The sequence below is a fragment of the Chiloscyllium plagiosum genome, unplaced genomic scaffold (genome assembly GCF_037043375.1).
Source record: "Chiloscyllium plagiosum isolate Xiang-an unplaced genomic scaffold, Cpla_swu_hap1 HiC_scaffold_20, whole genome shotgun sequence".
Lineage (NCBI taxonomy): Eukaryota > Metazoa > Chordata > Chondrichthyes > Orectolobiformes > Hemiscylliidae > Chiloscyllium > Chiloscyllium plagiosum.
Genome location: NW_028270158.1, coordinates 41,058,406 through 41,073,247, shown reverse-complemented (window position 1 = coordinate 41,073,247; position 14,842 = coordinate 41,058,406). Strand labels below are relative to the sequence as shown.

The 14,842-nt window shown below is 40.9% G+C and overlaps 2 protein-coding genes across 8 annotated transcripts in view; one reads left to right on the top strand and one right to left on the bottom strand.

Annotated features, from left to right (window-relative positions):
• The window catches only part of rab11fip3 (RAB11 family interacting protein 3 (class II)), a 115,966-nt gene extending 105,754 nt beyond the window's left edge, over positions 1-10,212 (top strand). For all 3 annotated transcript variants that reach the window (XM_087997861.1, XM_087997860.1, XM_087997862.1), the window contains 7 exons: positions 143-246; positions 1,874-2,014; positions 5,857-5,938; positions 6,328-6,465; positions 6,671-6,826; positions 6,929-7,069; positions 7,317-10,212. In XM_087997861.1, coding sequence (XP_087853987.1) covers positions 143-246; positions 1,874-2,014; positions 5,857-5,938; positions 6,328-6,465; positions 6,671-6,826; positions 6,929-7,069; positions 7,317-7,448 — 894 coding nt within the window. In that variant the 3' untranslated portion in view covers positions 7,449-10,212. The remainder of the gene's footprint in view (positions 1-142; positions 247-1,873; positions 2,015-5,856; positions 5,939-6,327; positions 6,466-6,670; positions 6,827-6,928; positions 7,070-7,316) is intronic.
• ift38 (intraflagellar transport 38) overlaps positions 10,213-14,842 on the bottom strand; it is a 31,757-nt gene continuing 27,127 nt past the window's right edge. For 3 of the 5 annotated variants that reach the window (XM_043711523.2, XM_043711524.2, XM_087997863.1), the window contains exons 11-13: positions 14,234-14,289; positions 13,442-13,495; positions 10,213-11,829 (exon numbers count right to left, since the gene is read on the bottom strand). In XM_043711523.2, coding sequence (XP_043567458.1) covers positions 11,677-11,829; positions 13,442-13,495; positions 14,234-14,289 — 263 coding nt within the window. In that variant the 3' untranslated portion in view covers positions 10,213-11,676. The remainder of the gene's footprint in view (positions 11,830-13,441; positions 13,496-14,233; positions 14,290-14,842) is intronic. The other 2 variants (XM_043711525.2, XM_043711527.2) reach the window with 1 other exon arrangement.

The window sequence follows — 14,842 nt, the reverse complement described above, 5'->3', positions numbered from 1 at the left end:
CCATGGTGCTGCAATTATTTTCCTTCTCAAAAAAAAAAATCCACCCCATCACTATCCCATGCACCCCTTTATTCCTCACCTCCGCTCTTTCTTTCTTTTTTCTCTGCCCCACCTTGTTCACACATCCTCTCTCTAATTCCAGGTTATTTTCCTGGAGAAGCGAGTCTCTGAACTGGAGCAGGACAATACGACCAGTGGAGAAATGCACAACCGCCTAAGACAGGAGAACTTGCAGCTGGTACACAGGTAGGATCTGTGGAATCCCACCCTGTTTCTCCCCTCTGGCAGCATCATATACTCAAGTGTGTACTTATCTGAACGGTGCTCTGTGATTACCAGAGAGACTTGTGCATGTCCAAAGATGTGGAGGTGCTAGTGTTGGACTGGGGTTGACAATGTCAGAAGTTACACAACACCAGGTTATATTCCAACAGGTTTATTTGAAATCTTGAGCTTTCAGAGCATTTCCCCTTTTGTTGCCTGACTTCTGACCATGCCCAAAGAGACTTGGGGCTTCAGATGCACAGCTCCTTATTATCCACACCTGTTTGTGACATTTTGATTAAGAAAGCTAATGGAATGATGGCCTTTATATTTTGAGGGCAAGAGGTCAAGGATGCATGTTTTGCTGCAGTTTTCCAAAACTCTGATTAGAACCCACTTGGAGTACTGTGAGCAGATCTGGGCACCACACCTTAGGAAGGATATATTGGCCTTGGAAGTACAGTGTAGATTTAAAAGAATGACCTGTACTTCAGGGATTAACGAATGAGGAGATTACACAAATTATGCCTGTTTTTTCTAGAATATAGAAGGTTGAGGGCTGCTCTGATTTGAAGTCTTCAAGATAGTAACAAGAAAAGACAGAGTAGTTAAACTATTTATACTGTCTTTTGGGGAGCCTAGACGGCGTAGTCTAAGAATTAGGACCAGACTGTTCAGAAGAGATGTTGGGAAGCACTTCTATGCACAAAGGGTCGTGGAGGTTTGGAACTCTTCCACAAATGGTAGTGGATATTGGATCACTTGTTAATTTTAAATCTGAGCTAGATTAATTTTCGTTAAGCAAATGGATATGGGTCAAAGGCAGATATGTAGCATTAAGACCCAGATCAGCCATGATTTAATTAATTAAATGGCCAGCTCTTATGAAAACATCTGGCCTTTAACCTTTAACTGAAAAATCTAGCAAAACAGCCTTCACGTTGACTACTGAGTTTGTATGTTTTCTCCAAGTGCTGGAGTGTAATAAATGCTTGATTGAACTCCTTGAAACCAATTTGTATTTTTAAAAGATCCAGTCATAATTTGACCAAGAGCAGGGATTTACTGTGTTAGCTGAAGTACCCTTTGATTTCTGGTTTCCCTCTTTTCAAGGACTATTTTATTTGTTGGATTTATGCATTAAAATTAAACTTAGTACAAAATATTTTCACGTCCTGATATTGAAGCTGCGTTTGAGCCACAGGTGCATTATTGTAAACTAGAAGGCCCCACTTGCTTCAGAGGTGCTTGAACAGGTTGGTTTTTTCTAAATCTACAACAATGCTTTTCAGATGCAGTCACTATTTTTCACACTATGATGATTTGAAGTCAAGATCCCTTGGCCAGCAAATGTACTGAATGATCTATTAATCTTCAGTGTATTTTCCTAGTAATTTTATTCTGGAATTTTTTTTACTTGGGCTGTGAAGTACCCAGAAACATTCCTCTTTCCGACAGCTGTGGCACATCTATTGCTTTACTGTACATAACTTGCTAACGACTGATACTGAAAATACATGCTTATGCTGGTTTAGGATTAAACTTTCTCCAGTTTAACCAGTCTTTAGTATCAAAGTCACTTATTGTCCCCTTGTGACTCTCTGAATAGGGCAAATGCATTGGAGGAACAGCTTAAGGAGCAGGAGACCAGGTCTGAGCAGATGTTACTGGAGGAACTTAAGAAACAGAAAGAAAATCTAAGCAAAGTGGAACGAGAACAGGTCATTGAAATTGAAAGTCTGCATACCAGGTAAGAGAGAGAGAGAGAGAGAGACCTGTCACCAAAAGCATATGTATCCCTGTGGCCAAATGTATCATGGCAGAGACCACATATTTAATAAAATAGGAATGGGCTTGTCTTTCATACCAGAATTTGTTTGGGCTGGATGTTATTGGTTACTGACACCAGCCATTTTTTGTCAGGAAAGTTAAGTCTTGTTCACCCTGGCCCCCCCCCCCCCCCCCCCCCCCACCAAACACTAAAACTGGCTTTGAAGGACCGAGGGTTTGTTGAACTCCTTTTTTTTTTAAATTTTTTGTGATGTCAGTTAATTGACAGTTTCACCAGTCACTTGAAAGGGTAGCATGATGCTTCAGTGGTTAGTACTGTTGCCTCACAACACTAGGGACCAGCGTTTGATTGTAGTCTTGGTGAGTCTGAGTGTGTAGAATTTGCATTTTCCCCCAGTATTTGTGTGGGTTTCTGCCATGTGCTCCCATGCAAGTTAGGTGGATTGGCCATGCCAAATTGTCCATAATCTCCATAGAATATGAAGGCTAAGTGAATTAGTCAATGTAAATACAGGGTTGGTTTGAAATTATCCTCAATAGGCTGAATGGCCTTTTTCTGCACTGTAAGACTTTTATAATTGAGTCCAGACTTTGATTTTCCAGTCAGCCAGACTGATGGCCTGGGCTAAGAATGCTATCCTAAGGATCTCCTACAGCAATATTCTGCCCATCAGATGTTCTTTAAGACAATAGGAGCAGAAATTTGGCCATTCAGCTCATCAAGTCTGCTCCACCATGTAGTCATGGCTGATAAGCTTTTCAACCCTATTCTACTGCTTTCTCCCTGTAACCCTTGATCCCCTTGCTACTCAAGAACCTATCTATCCCTGTTTTAAATATACGAAATGACTTGGCCTCCCCAGCCTTCTGTGGCAATGAATTCCATAGATACACCACTCTCTGGCTGAAGGATTTTCTCCTTCTCTGTTTTAAAAGGTCTTCCATTTACTCTACTCTAAGGCTGAGCCCTCAGGTTGTAGTGTCTCCTACCAATGGAAACATCTTCCCAATATCCAGAGTATCCAGGCCATTCAGTATTCTGTTTGTTTCAATTAGATCACTCCCTTCTCCCCTTTCCCCCTCTCCCCCATCCCCTCTCCCCCCTCTTCCCCCATCCCCTCCCCCATCCCCTCTCCCCCCTCTCCCCCCATCCCCTCTCCCCCCTCTCCCCCCATCCCCTCTCCCCCTCTCCCCCCCATCCCCTCTCCCCCCTCTCCCCCCATCCCCTCTCCCCCATCCCCTCTCCCCCCATCCCCTCTCCCCCTCTCCCCCCATCCCCTCTCCCCCCTCTCCCCCCATCCCCTCTCCCCCCTCTCCCCCCATCCCCTCTCCCCCCCTCTCCCCCCATCCCCTCTCCCCCCTCTTCCCCCCCCCCCCCCCCTCTCCATCGAGTATAAATCCAGAGTCCTCAACCATTCTCATATGTTAAGGTTTTCATTCCTGGAACCATTTTTGTGACCCTCCCTCTGAATACACTCCAAGGCCAGAACATCCTCCGAGATATGGGGCACAAAACTGCACACAATACAGAGGAACCTCGATTAACCGAATAACAATTATCCAAAGGAGATCTTGAGGTCCCAATAGAAACATTGCATCAATGATGTGTTTCCAACAGTGATTGCATCTTTGTTTATAGTGATTAAAAATGAACTCTGCATACTGAAATGCTGCCGAGAACAGCCCTGGACACTGATGGGAGCCCAGGCACAGTTTCCAAATAACTGATCTCGAGCGCTCGCTCTCTCAGGCATGTACCCTAAATGCCCCCCCACTTCCCCAGATAATCTCTCCAGCATTTGTCCCATACAGGGCAAAAATGGAACCTGTCAAAGTTGCAGTGAAAAGCTGTGTGTCTATTTGGAGACTCCATTCCCCCCAAACAGAAAAGCAGAAGCAGTCTTGGTGTCCAGTCCAGTGCCCCGGAGAGGGGGAGGGTGGCATTAGACTGGATTGGGGGTGGCAGGGGAGTGAGGAGGCTGGTGTTGGATTGGGGTGGGGGGGTGGGCGGAAGGGAAGGAAGGGGTTATGTGCTACTGCCTTGTCTCCTGGACGGGAAGCAGGCTTAACAGAACAGAAAACTCTGAGCCCCTGAAGAAAGGCATTGAATCAATTAACCGAATAATCAATTACCCAAACGAAATAGTGCCTGCCCGTTCGGATAATCAAGGTTCCTCTGTACTCCAAATGTGGTCTGACCAATGCCTTAGAAGTATGTCCCTGCTTTTATATTCAAGTCCTGGCAAAATAAATGCCATCTTTATATTTGCCTTCCTAACTACTGACTCAAACTGAAAGTTTACCTTGAGAGAATCCTGGACTAAACTCCCAAGTCTCTTTGCACTTGAGACTTTGAATTTTCTCCCCATTGGAAAATAGTCCATGCCTCTTCTTCTGACCAAAGTGTATGACCTCACACTTTCCCACATTGTACTCCATCTGCCTCTTCTTTGCCCCCTCTCCTAATCCTCCTGCAGCCTCCCTGCCTCCTCAATGCTACCTGTCCCTCTATCTATCTTTGTCTCATCTGCAAATTTTGCCAGAATGTCCTCAGTTCCTTCATCTAGATCATTAATGTATAAAGTGAAAAGTTGTGGTCCCAACACTGAGCCTTGCGGAACACCACTAGTCACCAGCTGCCATCCTGAGAAGGACCCTTTATCCCTACTGTCTGCTTCTTGTCAGACAGCAGCTCTTCTTTCCATACTAGCGCCTTGCCTCTAACAGCATGGGCCCTCCTGTGCAGCACCTTGTCAAAGGCCGTCTTGAAGTCCAGGTGGATACATCCATTGGCTCTCCTTGGTCTAACCTGCTCATTACTTCCTCAAAGAATTCCAGAATAATAGGATAACTGTGAAGAAGGAATAGATCCTTAAATTTAGCATGCAAGAACCTTTTTTAAATTAATTCTTGGGATGTAGGTATTGTTGGCAAGGTCAGTATTTATTGTTCATCTCTACTTTCTTTGACAGTGATGGTGAGTTCCACATTCCCACCACCTTCTGGGTGGAAAGAATTTTCCTCTGTTTCCCTCTTCACTGTCTTCTACCTTTTTAGATTCTAGCACTCCAGTTATTGACATTGCTAATCTAATCACCTTCACCTTATCTATGTCCCTAATAATCTTCACACCTCTAAGGAAAACCACTCCAGCCTACCCAATCTTTTCCCTCCCCAAATCTAACTCTCCAACCTTAGCATCATAGTAAATATCCTCTGCACCACCAAACTTGTGGAACTCTACTGGAAACAGCCTTCCACACACAGACACCGACACCTGTATCATTGCCCTTTGCTTCATGCTCTCAACTGATGTTGGGTTCAATGTGCCACCTTGCCTTTGATCCCATGTGCCCTTCCTTTTGCCAGTTGTAATGAAGGACCTTTTCAAAAGCCTTGCTGAAATTCATGTAGATCACATTGGTTGCATTACCCTCATCAGAACTGCTAGTTATTTCAAGTGGGATGTGGTTGTCATTAGGCTCCCTTTTTTGTTTTTTTTTAAAACAATTCTGTATTTTTGCTGAATTCAGACTTCTATCATGATGTAATTCAAACACAATGCCAAAACATCATAGCCCAGAGTTCCAACTTACTCATCCAGTGACATTATTGCACACCACTGTCTCCTCAGAATAATTAAATCGTGATTTTTACCTAATGGGTGAATGCTGAAATTAATACTATTCTGTCTTGAGTGAATCTACCCTGCATAGTTTAGATGTTATGAAGACAATTACAATAATATGCAGTCTTTGGCAATAAATTGTGTAAATGTTGCATTTGTCTATCTGTACACAGGTTACACCAACTGGATGAGGAGAATGGGGAATTACGAGCATGCATTCCCTGCCTTCGGGCTAATGCTGAGAGACTGGAAGAGGTATGTCATGTTTTGCTTGGATATATTTTAAACGAAAGTCTGTATGATTTACTGCTATTGTCAGGATCGCTTGCTGTTATTTGTCGTGTAGCAAGTCTCAACTGTTCTCTTTCATAGAATCCCTAAAGTGTAGAAACAGGCCATTCAGCTCATCGAGTCCACCCTGCCCCTCTGGGGAGAATGTGCAAACCCCACACAGTTGCCTAAGGTTGGAATTGAACCTGGGTCCCTGGTGCTGAGGCACAGCAGCACTGACTACTGAGCCACCATGCTGTCCTGTCTCCTTTGTCTCTTCCCAAGTACTGTCCTGTTGACAAGTTCTCCTATAGTAGTCCCAATATTTATACTCTTATATGGGCAGTCACTCCCTCAAGTTTTTATTATTTCAGGAGAAGCAGAAGCTATTGGATGAAGTGGATGAACTGACACACAAACTGAAGGAAGAGCAAGAGAACAACCAGAAACTGTCAGATAAACTCCTTCACAAGCAATACCAATTTCAGAAAGAAAAGGAAGCCACTCAAGAGGTGAGTTTTTACACTTTTCTTTTCCCCCCTGCTTCCCTAACTTTTTTGCTAAATGTACTGAGTTTTTCAGTTTCATCTGAAACTTGACATGATGGTTCCTGTGTTTGAAATATTTTTTACTAGACCTTAGCAACAAAGTCATGTGATGCACGCCTGGTCAACTAACTTTGGTTGACCTTTTTTTTATTTCCCCTCTGTTGTCTAGCTCATAGAAGATCTGCGGAAGCAATTGGAGCACCTACAACTCTTCAAGCTAGAAGCAGAGAGGTCACGTGGGCGTTCAAGCAGTATTGGGCTGCAGGAATACAATAGCCGTAATAGAGAGAGTGAGCTGGAGCAAGAGATTAAACGGCTTAAACAGGTATAAATGAGTAGGGTTATGTCACCCATCCTCTCTGCAGTAAGATTATCTGTGTTTATGCCTATTAAATAGTTAATGTATATCTCCTTTCCTTTTATCCAGGATAACGAAAATCTGAAGGAGCAAAATGATGAGCTGAATGGACAGATTATTAACTTGAGTATCCAGGGAGCAAAGAGTCTTTTCACAGCCTCTCTTGCAGAATCACTGGCAGCAGAAATCAGTTCTGTTTCTAGGGATGAGGTAAGTTTATCAAAATTGGACTTTGCTGGTTTTTTTTAGAAAAAGCCTTCTTTTAAAAAGTACAATAATTTCCAGGTTAGTGGTATCCAAAACGTGAGTGAAATTGTTCTGGGGCCTGACCAAAGGATCAGGAGCAGGGCAGATTTGCTTTGGTGTGTGTGTGTGCAATAACTCACGCTGTCTCCAGCCCTTGATACTTAAATGCACTCTAACCTTCTCTATTGCTGTCTTTCTGTCTTGATCGCAGCTTATGGATGCTATTCAGAAACAAGAGGAAATCAACTACAGGCTGCAGGATTACATTGACCGAATTGTTGTGGCAATTATGGAGACCAACCCTGCAATTCTTGAGATCAAACATACTGAGACGCAGTCCTAGCCCCTCTCAGGACCAGTATACAAACAGTAACTCTCCTCTCCTCTCCTGTTTGAGTGTAAATTGTGAGGCAATTTCCTTGCAGCAATCTTTGTCCAAACTTTGAATCATGGACCTGCACAACTTAAATTTTATCATCATGCCAAGGTACGAAAGGCGTTTATAATTTCCTGCAAGTTTTTGTTCCTCTTTCATGGATGGGTTGGAGTGCAGATTGCAGTATCAGTGTGGACTGCTCAAGGTTTTTGCAGTAGTGCAAAAGCATGTAATTAAAATGCAGTGAAGGAAGGTATGGATTATTAATAGGAGGGAAGAAAAGCACTACGACTAATTTAAGCTGTTACTTGTAACATTCATTCAGTCCTGCCCCACCCATCCAGTTTAGGAATTTCTGGGCATGCAGCAGGTTGTCAGGTGGTGCTTGCAGGGGTCCTATATACTAGCTGCAATTTATGATGCATCCAGTGGGACCTACTGCATTTCTCTATGTTGGCCCTTTTTTTTTCTCCCCCCCCCCCCCCCCCCCCCCCTGTTTTGACTCATCATGCAATGTAAAATTTTCATACTTGGGAACAGGATCTATTGCCCATGATTTGTCCAGCACCATGAACTTAATATTTGCCCTGCCAGGATCACTTTGTTAACACAGCACAATTGTCCTGTTGGATGACTGTTCGTTTGTTTCTGAAGCCACATATCACTACTTGTCAGTTCAAAATTAAATTGCCTTTGAAGTGCAGGGGTTTTAAAGTCCAGAATCTCTCAGTCCTCCTATTTCAACGTGGCTGGATTGTTTTTAAAGCTATCATTTCAACTTCTGCCTCTGTTAGACTGGTTCTGATGAGCTTGAGTTGGACTCGATGTGATGCAACTTTGATCTGAAACTGCTGTGAAATCGTTAATAAATTTCAGCTAACAGAGCAGGTCATGACAGTGAAAATACTTAAAACCCCAGCTTTACCTTGATCTGACTGTTCAGTTGTGTACTCCATATCTCCCCACCCTCCCACCCCAATACATGAAACAGACATAGATGTGTAAATGAACATAACACTATACCACTCAATGAAGCACTCCTGTAACACTGCTTTGTAAGCAGTAACTTTATGATAACTGTCCTGTAATTTAATCGAGTTGTAGGCACACTTAGCTTTGCACTCTGTCTTGATGTTACATTGCACTGATACTGGCTATTTAACATTGCTATTTGGTGATGCTCACATTGTTCCTTTTTCTTTTGGTTCTTGTTCATGATCTATTGGCGAAGAGGGTAATTAAGCCATTGACTCTCATCTGTTTTAACGCTATCTCATGCCTGTGGTCTGTGCAAATGAGTGTCAGTAACATTACAAAGTTTATTCAAAATATTAGCATTTTTGGACCCGTCCCTCAATTGTTTTAAAAGTGCAGATTCATTTTTTAAAATTGATTCTTATTTGAACATTCAAGACTTGCTGCATGCTATCAAAAATTTTGAGCCCATCCTCCTAATCTGCATGCAGAGATATGGTTGGAGAACTAGACCTTTTTTGAGTTGTCACTGCTCAAGAAATTTGAGTAGATCTTGCCTTGATCCGTTGCTGAGGCTCCAGTTCTTGCTCTCTCCACTAGATCCTACCACCCTTTCTGGTGTGTATGTGAAGCACCATTTGGACAGCCTTGCTGTTTTGAATTTTCTTTCCACAGGAATGCCCAAGTGTTTTCAAAACCATACTTGTTTTTGCATTCATTATGTACTCCAGGCCATGCAGTTATGCAAATTTATTTGCTTGGCCTTTCTATCCCTAGTTATGATTTGAATTTGGTGGACAAGGATGTTTCCTTTTTAATTCGTACACTTATCACAGTGCTGTAAATCAGAAAAAGTGCTGTGTATGCTTGTTCCCCTCAGCACCCAGATACCTTGTTGCATTGCATCATTTGTACAAGGAAGATCAGGTTGTGGCCCTATTTTTTTTTTAAATTTTGGGCAGCTGATGGTGCTGAGAGCCTCTCTTCAGTCTGTTCTGTTTAAGCTCTGGTAATACTTTCCAATCAGAATGCATGTGAGAGCTTCAGCTCAAGGAGAGCTCTCCTGGTGCCTCTCGTGCCTTCTGCATGAGTTCCATTGATACAAGACGCTGCAGTGTGCTTGTAAACTTTGCATGGTTTCTGGTGTAAATCGATGTACATTTTGAATTTTCTATCCTTAAACAGTAGAAAGTTATTTTTTATAGAATGAAGGCAGATTTATACTGGAGTTGGATAACTAATGGATTCATTAGAATCACCTGATAGCTCAATTTTGTAAAGTCAATAGGTTGTGTTTGTATATAGTAGGAAACTGACAGGGAGCAGGTTGAATGTTGATTTCTTTATGGTCAATGCATTAACTTGCACCCAACTAGCCATAAAGAAGATGATACTGTCAATGATTGTATAAATGAAATGTCTTAAAATATTTTGTCTTATCAATGTAGTGTCTTAACAATTGGAAAAAATTGATGTAACTCTTTTTAAACAAAGTTCTGATCCTGGCTTGTGTATTGCTTCATCACCAGAGCTAATCTGAGCATCAATACTTGCTGTTTATACAGAAACTGCCCATCAGCCAGGGAATAAACATGACATTGATCATCATAGTAATCAGTGACTGTACAGAAATATGGGTTTGCAATCCTGTATAGACTGGCGTTTCTTGGTGTTGAGGTATGGAATGAATGGTGATGTATTGGCTACTGTAAGCATCCAGGCAGATGTACCAAATAAAATATCTAAAGCAACAAAATCTTGTGTCTCTAAATTTATTTATGAACAGTCACAAGCAATTGGTCCATAAATACTACTTGACTGTAGTATTGTATGGGGTATTACCTTTTTAAAGATGCATAGTATGAATCTACTACAGAATATCTCCAGTATTTCCATTCATTAGTCTGTTATTTGGCCCATCCTGTCTGTCAGCTTTCTACAAGAGCCAAATGCTTGGTGCCACGCTCCAGATAATTTTCTATTATCTTAAGTCACATGAATCTGGCTATACCATACAAACATGTTCTGACCATAACCCCACACTACATAAATGTTTTCCTTGTCCTGCATTTGCCTATCACTTAAAAATTGATGATTTAGTTTGAGACTGGACAAAGTAGGCTAGACTTTCATCAACGTTTGAAGAAGCGGAGGCTGTTCTTTTTCCATGCTAAAGTTCCTCACCTTTTTCTGGACACCTCTATCTTTGCATCATTTTCAAGTGTAATGCCAAACATTGGACACAATTGAGGTCAAACCATTTTTATATAATCACTTTGCTCATGTAATCCTATGCCCTATCAATGAAGACCAGAATGCTATTCTTCATCAATCACTTTGTGGTATTTGTCAACCTACCTTTTGATGTATGTATGCACAAAGGTTGGTGCTCCTGCCTCCCTCTAATTTCTCTCCTCCCCCATTCCTTCCAAAATTTTCTTCAGTTCTCTTAATTTAAATTTAATTTGCCATTCCATTCCACCACCTGTATCTTTTCACTATTCTCTTTTAGTTCAAATACTTTCAAGTATTGGCAGCTGTGATTTTTGGAATTTGCATCCATGTTTAACTGCCAATTCTGGGGAAACTATATCCCCTTTTTTTCCTAGTCTCTAGTGCTGTTTCCTGTAACTTGGTTAATCCCATAAGATCTGACTTTGATAGGTTTCCAAAATACATTTTGATTAGAATTGTGAATTCCATCAAAAAGGGGCTGTTATGGTATAGCATCAAGCCAGATTCAAGTCCCATCTGCCCTAGAAACATGCCATAACATGCCTAAATAGGTTAACTTGGAAGGTTCTTGTACTGGAGTGGTCACTTCTCTACTGGACACAAGGTCAGAACCCACTTCCATACCATTGAGAATTGTCCATTTTTATGGACAATACTTGGACTTTAATGCTGCGCAATTTAATTTTGTTTTTCTTTTCTCCCTCTAACTTCTCCATCTGCTACATTTTTTCTTCAGAAATATTTACCTGTGGTTCTTATTTGGATTGGAATAAAGGACTGACTTCACTACAAGAGAAAACTATTTAACATAGAATCATTAATAGAAATAGTGTCCTGTACCTATTATTTATCAAACAGCTCCACATGTTTGTTATGTACTTAAAGGGCATGAGTTTTATGTATATAATGTTGAGATTCAAAAGAAACTAGAGGAAGATCAGAAAGCATCTTCTACATATGCAAACGCAGTTGCAGAGTGTTAGGACTAGAAGTCATTATCACTTTCATCAAGGTCCTGCTTGTGGATTCTACTTGAAGACTGTTCTGGTTGAATATCAATACTTTCATCATCATCTTCAGCAATTTCATACTCATCCTCGTCATCTTCAACATCAATCTCACTGTCATCTGACTCCTCCTGCAGTGTAAAGATTTGACAACTTTTATTACAAAAAAAAACGGTGTTATGTAATACCAGAGACCAGTGTCCTTATCAGCAATCACCTCATGATGATAGGTTTGGATACTCTAGCCTGAGCTACACTCTATATAATCTGCCAGATATTTTTGCAGTAAAAGTGAACATCCCACATATTTTGTTATATACCATAGCACAGATCTTTGTTAAAAGATTTGAATGCAAAGGACTTAGTAACCAAGGCAGGATCAGACAAAGCATGGAGTTACAGAAGGGAAACTGTGCTTGACAAACTCACTGGAATTTTGATGAATCTATCTTCACTATACAAACATTCTAGATCAGAAACATGCAGCATAAAATTTTTTTTTGTGTTGCACTTGCCAATCAACTTAGGTTGATGTTTGGTTTGAATCTGCACTGTAAGTTACTATCTTTACACATTGACTGGAGTTTTTCAAGGATGAATCTACCTACACCACAAATATGTAGACTTTGAGTGGGTGTGGTTGACTTGGACTTTCAGAAGGCTTTCAATACTACCCCATAAGTAGTCATCATTTAAAATACAGTGATTGAAGATAGTCTACTGGCACAAAACTGGTTGGCAGATAGGAAACAATGTACAAATAAATGGGTTTTTTTTTGTGATTTGTTTGGTTGATGGGGAGCAGCACAACACTCAGTGCTTGGACCCCAGTTACTCTCAATACATATTATAGATAATAGAACAATGTAATTTCCCTAGCTTTGCAGATGACATATTTGGACAAGCAAATGGGTGGCAGATGAATTTCAATGTAGAGTCATCCACTTTGATTGATAGCAAAAACAAGAAAGCAAGATTATGTGAATGGTGATAGACACAACTTATGCATGCAGGTGCAATGGCCTGTGAAGACAACAAATGACAATTGGCCTCAAAGTGAGAGGATTCAAGCACAAAAGCAAGGCTGTCTTGCTGTTGAGTACTGTCTATGGTTTTGATCACCTTATCTGAGGATGGATGTTCTGGCTATGGTGGGAGTGCAACAGAGGCTTACCAGACATTTCTGGGATGGCAGGACTGACATATGAACAGAGCCTGGATCAGTTATAACAGGAGTTTTAAAGAATAAGGGGAAAATCTCTCAGAAACCCACAAGATTAGAAAGAGTAAATGCAGGAAGGATGATGACCAGAGAGTCCAGAACCAGGGGGTCACAGTACAGGAATGCAAGAGGAGAGAAAATGTCTTCACCCAGAATGGTGAACTTGTGGAATGCTCTGCCATCGAAAGCAATGGAAGCCAAAACATTCAATGTTTTCAAGGTATAACTTGGGGTTGAAAGGATCTCAGGGCTTGAGGATACAGGAAGAAGTATCTGAGTGGTGTACTAGTTATTAAGGGATGAATGCCTTCTCCTATTTTCGATGTTGCAGAATGAAGCACATTTCTCTGTATAATAAATAGCATGGACTGTACATGGTGTTCAATTGCACACTGGTGTTCAGTTCCATGACAAATAGTTAATGGATAATACTATATTGGGCCATTATCAAGGTTTAATAACAAAACTGGAGAATGAGCTAAAGCATTAAATAAAACGCAAGCCTCTATATCTGAACCAACCTTGCTGCTGCTGGAATTCTTGACTTCCTTTGACTGAGCAGATAATGTTTGAAGCTTTATGAAAGCAATAATGGAAAGCAACAGAAGAGAGAAAAGCAGATTTAAACTCAAAAGAAAAAAAACGTCAAACAAAATGCCATTGATAGAAGTAGTAAGTCTGGGATTTGGTTGTCATTTCATTTCTCTACACAGCAGTCTGTACACATTACTGATAACTAAAAGCTTTCAATAATTCCAAACATTGAACATGCCATAGTAATCTAGCTCACAATCAGTTTGCCCCATCCTGTCTTTGGAGTTGATAAACTTGGAAGGTATAGTTTTATGGGTTGAAAAATTGTCCAAAACACCAGAAACAATGGGGAAAAGACACACAACCATCACAGCAAATGGAAAACCACATAGGGAGAAAAAGTGAGCTAACAACAACAACAAAAAAAACAGGAAGCCATCAGCAACCTATACAGAACTGGTGAAAGATTGCATCTGGCTTCAAATCATCATCATCACATGTCGAATGTGACAAAATACATGCTATTACAAGTTTATTTGTCAGATCGTTTTCTTGGCAAAGAGCTTCCATTCTCCAAGCTCCCAAATGTCCACTTCCCTCACTGAGGAACTTGTCGACATTCATTCATTGAAGACAGAAAACTGGTTGCAGGATGACCTTGATCACTTCTAAAAGGATCAAAGGCTGCTAAAATCCACCAAAATGCCATTAACATCAAATCTGTAATGTACTACAGGGATCACAAAACACAGAGCTTTAAACAAGCTGGAGCCTCTCACCTCATCCTCTGTGTCACCTCCATGCATTGTCCCAACCACACGACCACCAACTCTGCCTGTGAAAGTTAAATTGATTTATTTAGAGTGGTACATTCAGCTATCTTATTGTTTTTAAGTCTAAGAAAATACTAAAATCCTGAACAGTGAACTTTGTGCTTGAACGTGGTAAGCACATTCCAATTTGCAAAGTTCATTGACTAAGCAAAAAGTAAACTTTCAAGTCCGTAAAAATGCAGGCACAGTTTACAGGATAGTGCGAGAAGACAGCCATGAATTTTAAAAGGTAACAAATTTTAATCCTTTGGCAAACACTAAATTTCATGGTTAATGAAATCCACTGAATTGTAAAACTTCTTTTAAACTGAGTCATGCAGTAGCTCTGGGCTGAACAATCTCAAGACAAACAATGTTCCTTGAAGAAATGCTAACTGAAAGCTGAATCCTAAATCAAAATCTTGGTGAGAAAATAAATAACATAATGCAAGAGAGAGGGTAATGAGGAAACAAAGGTTACCCTAAAGGAAGACTTGAATCTAAGCAGTGGGTCCTGTGTCAATATAATTAAGAGTTGAGCGCTTACCTAGCCTCTGCAGTACTGATCACTGAAAT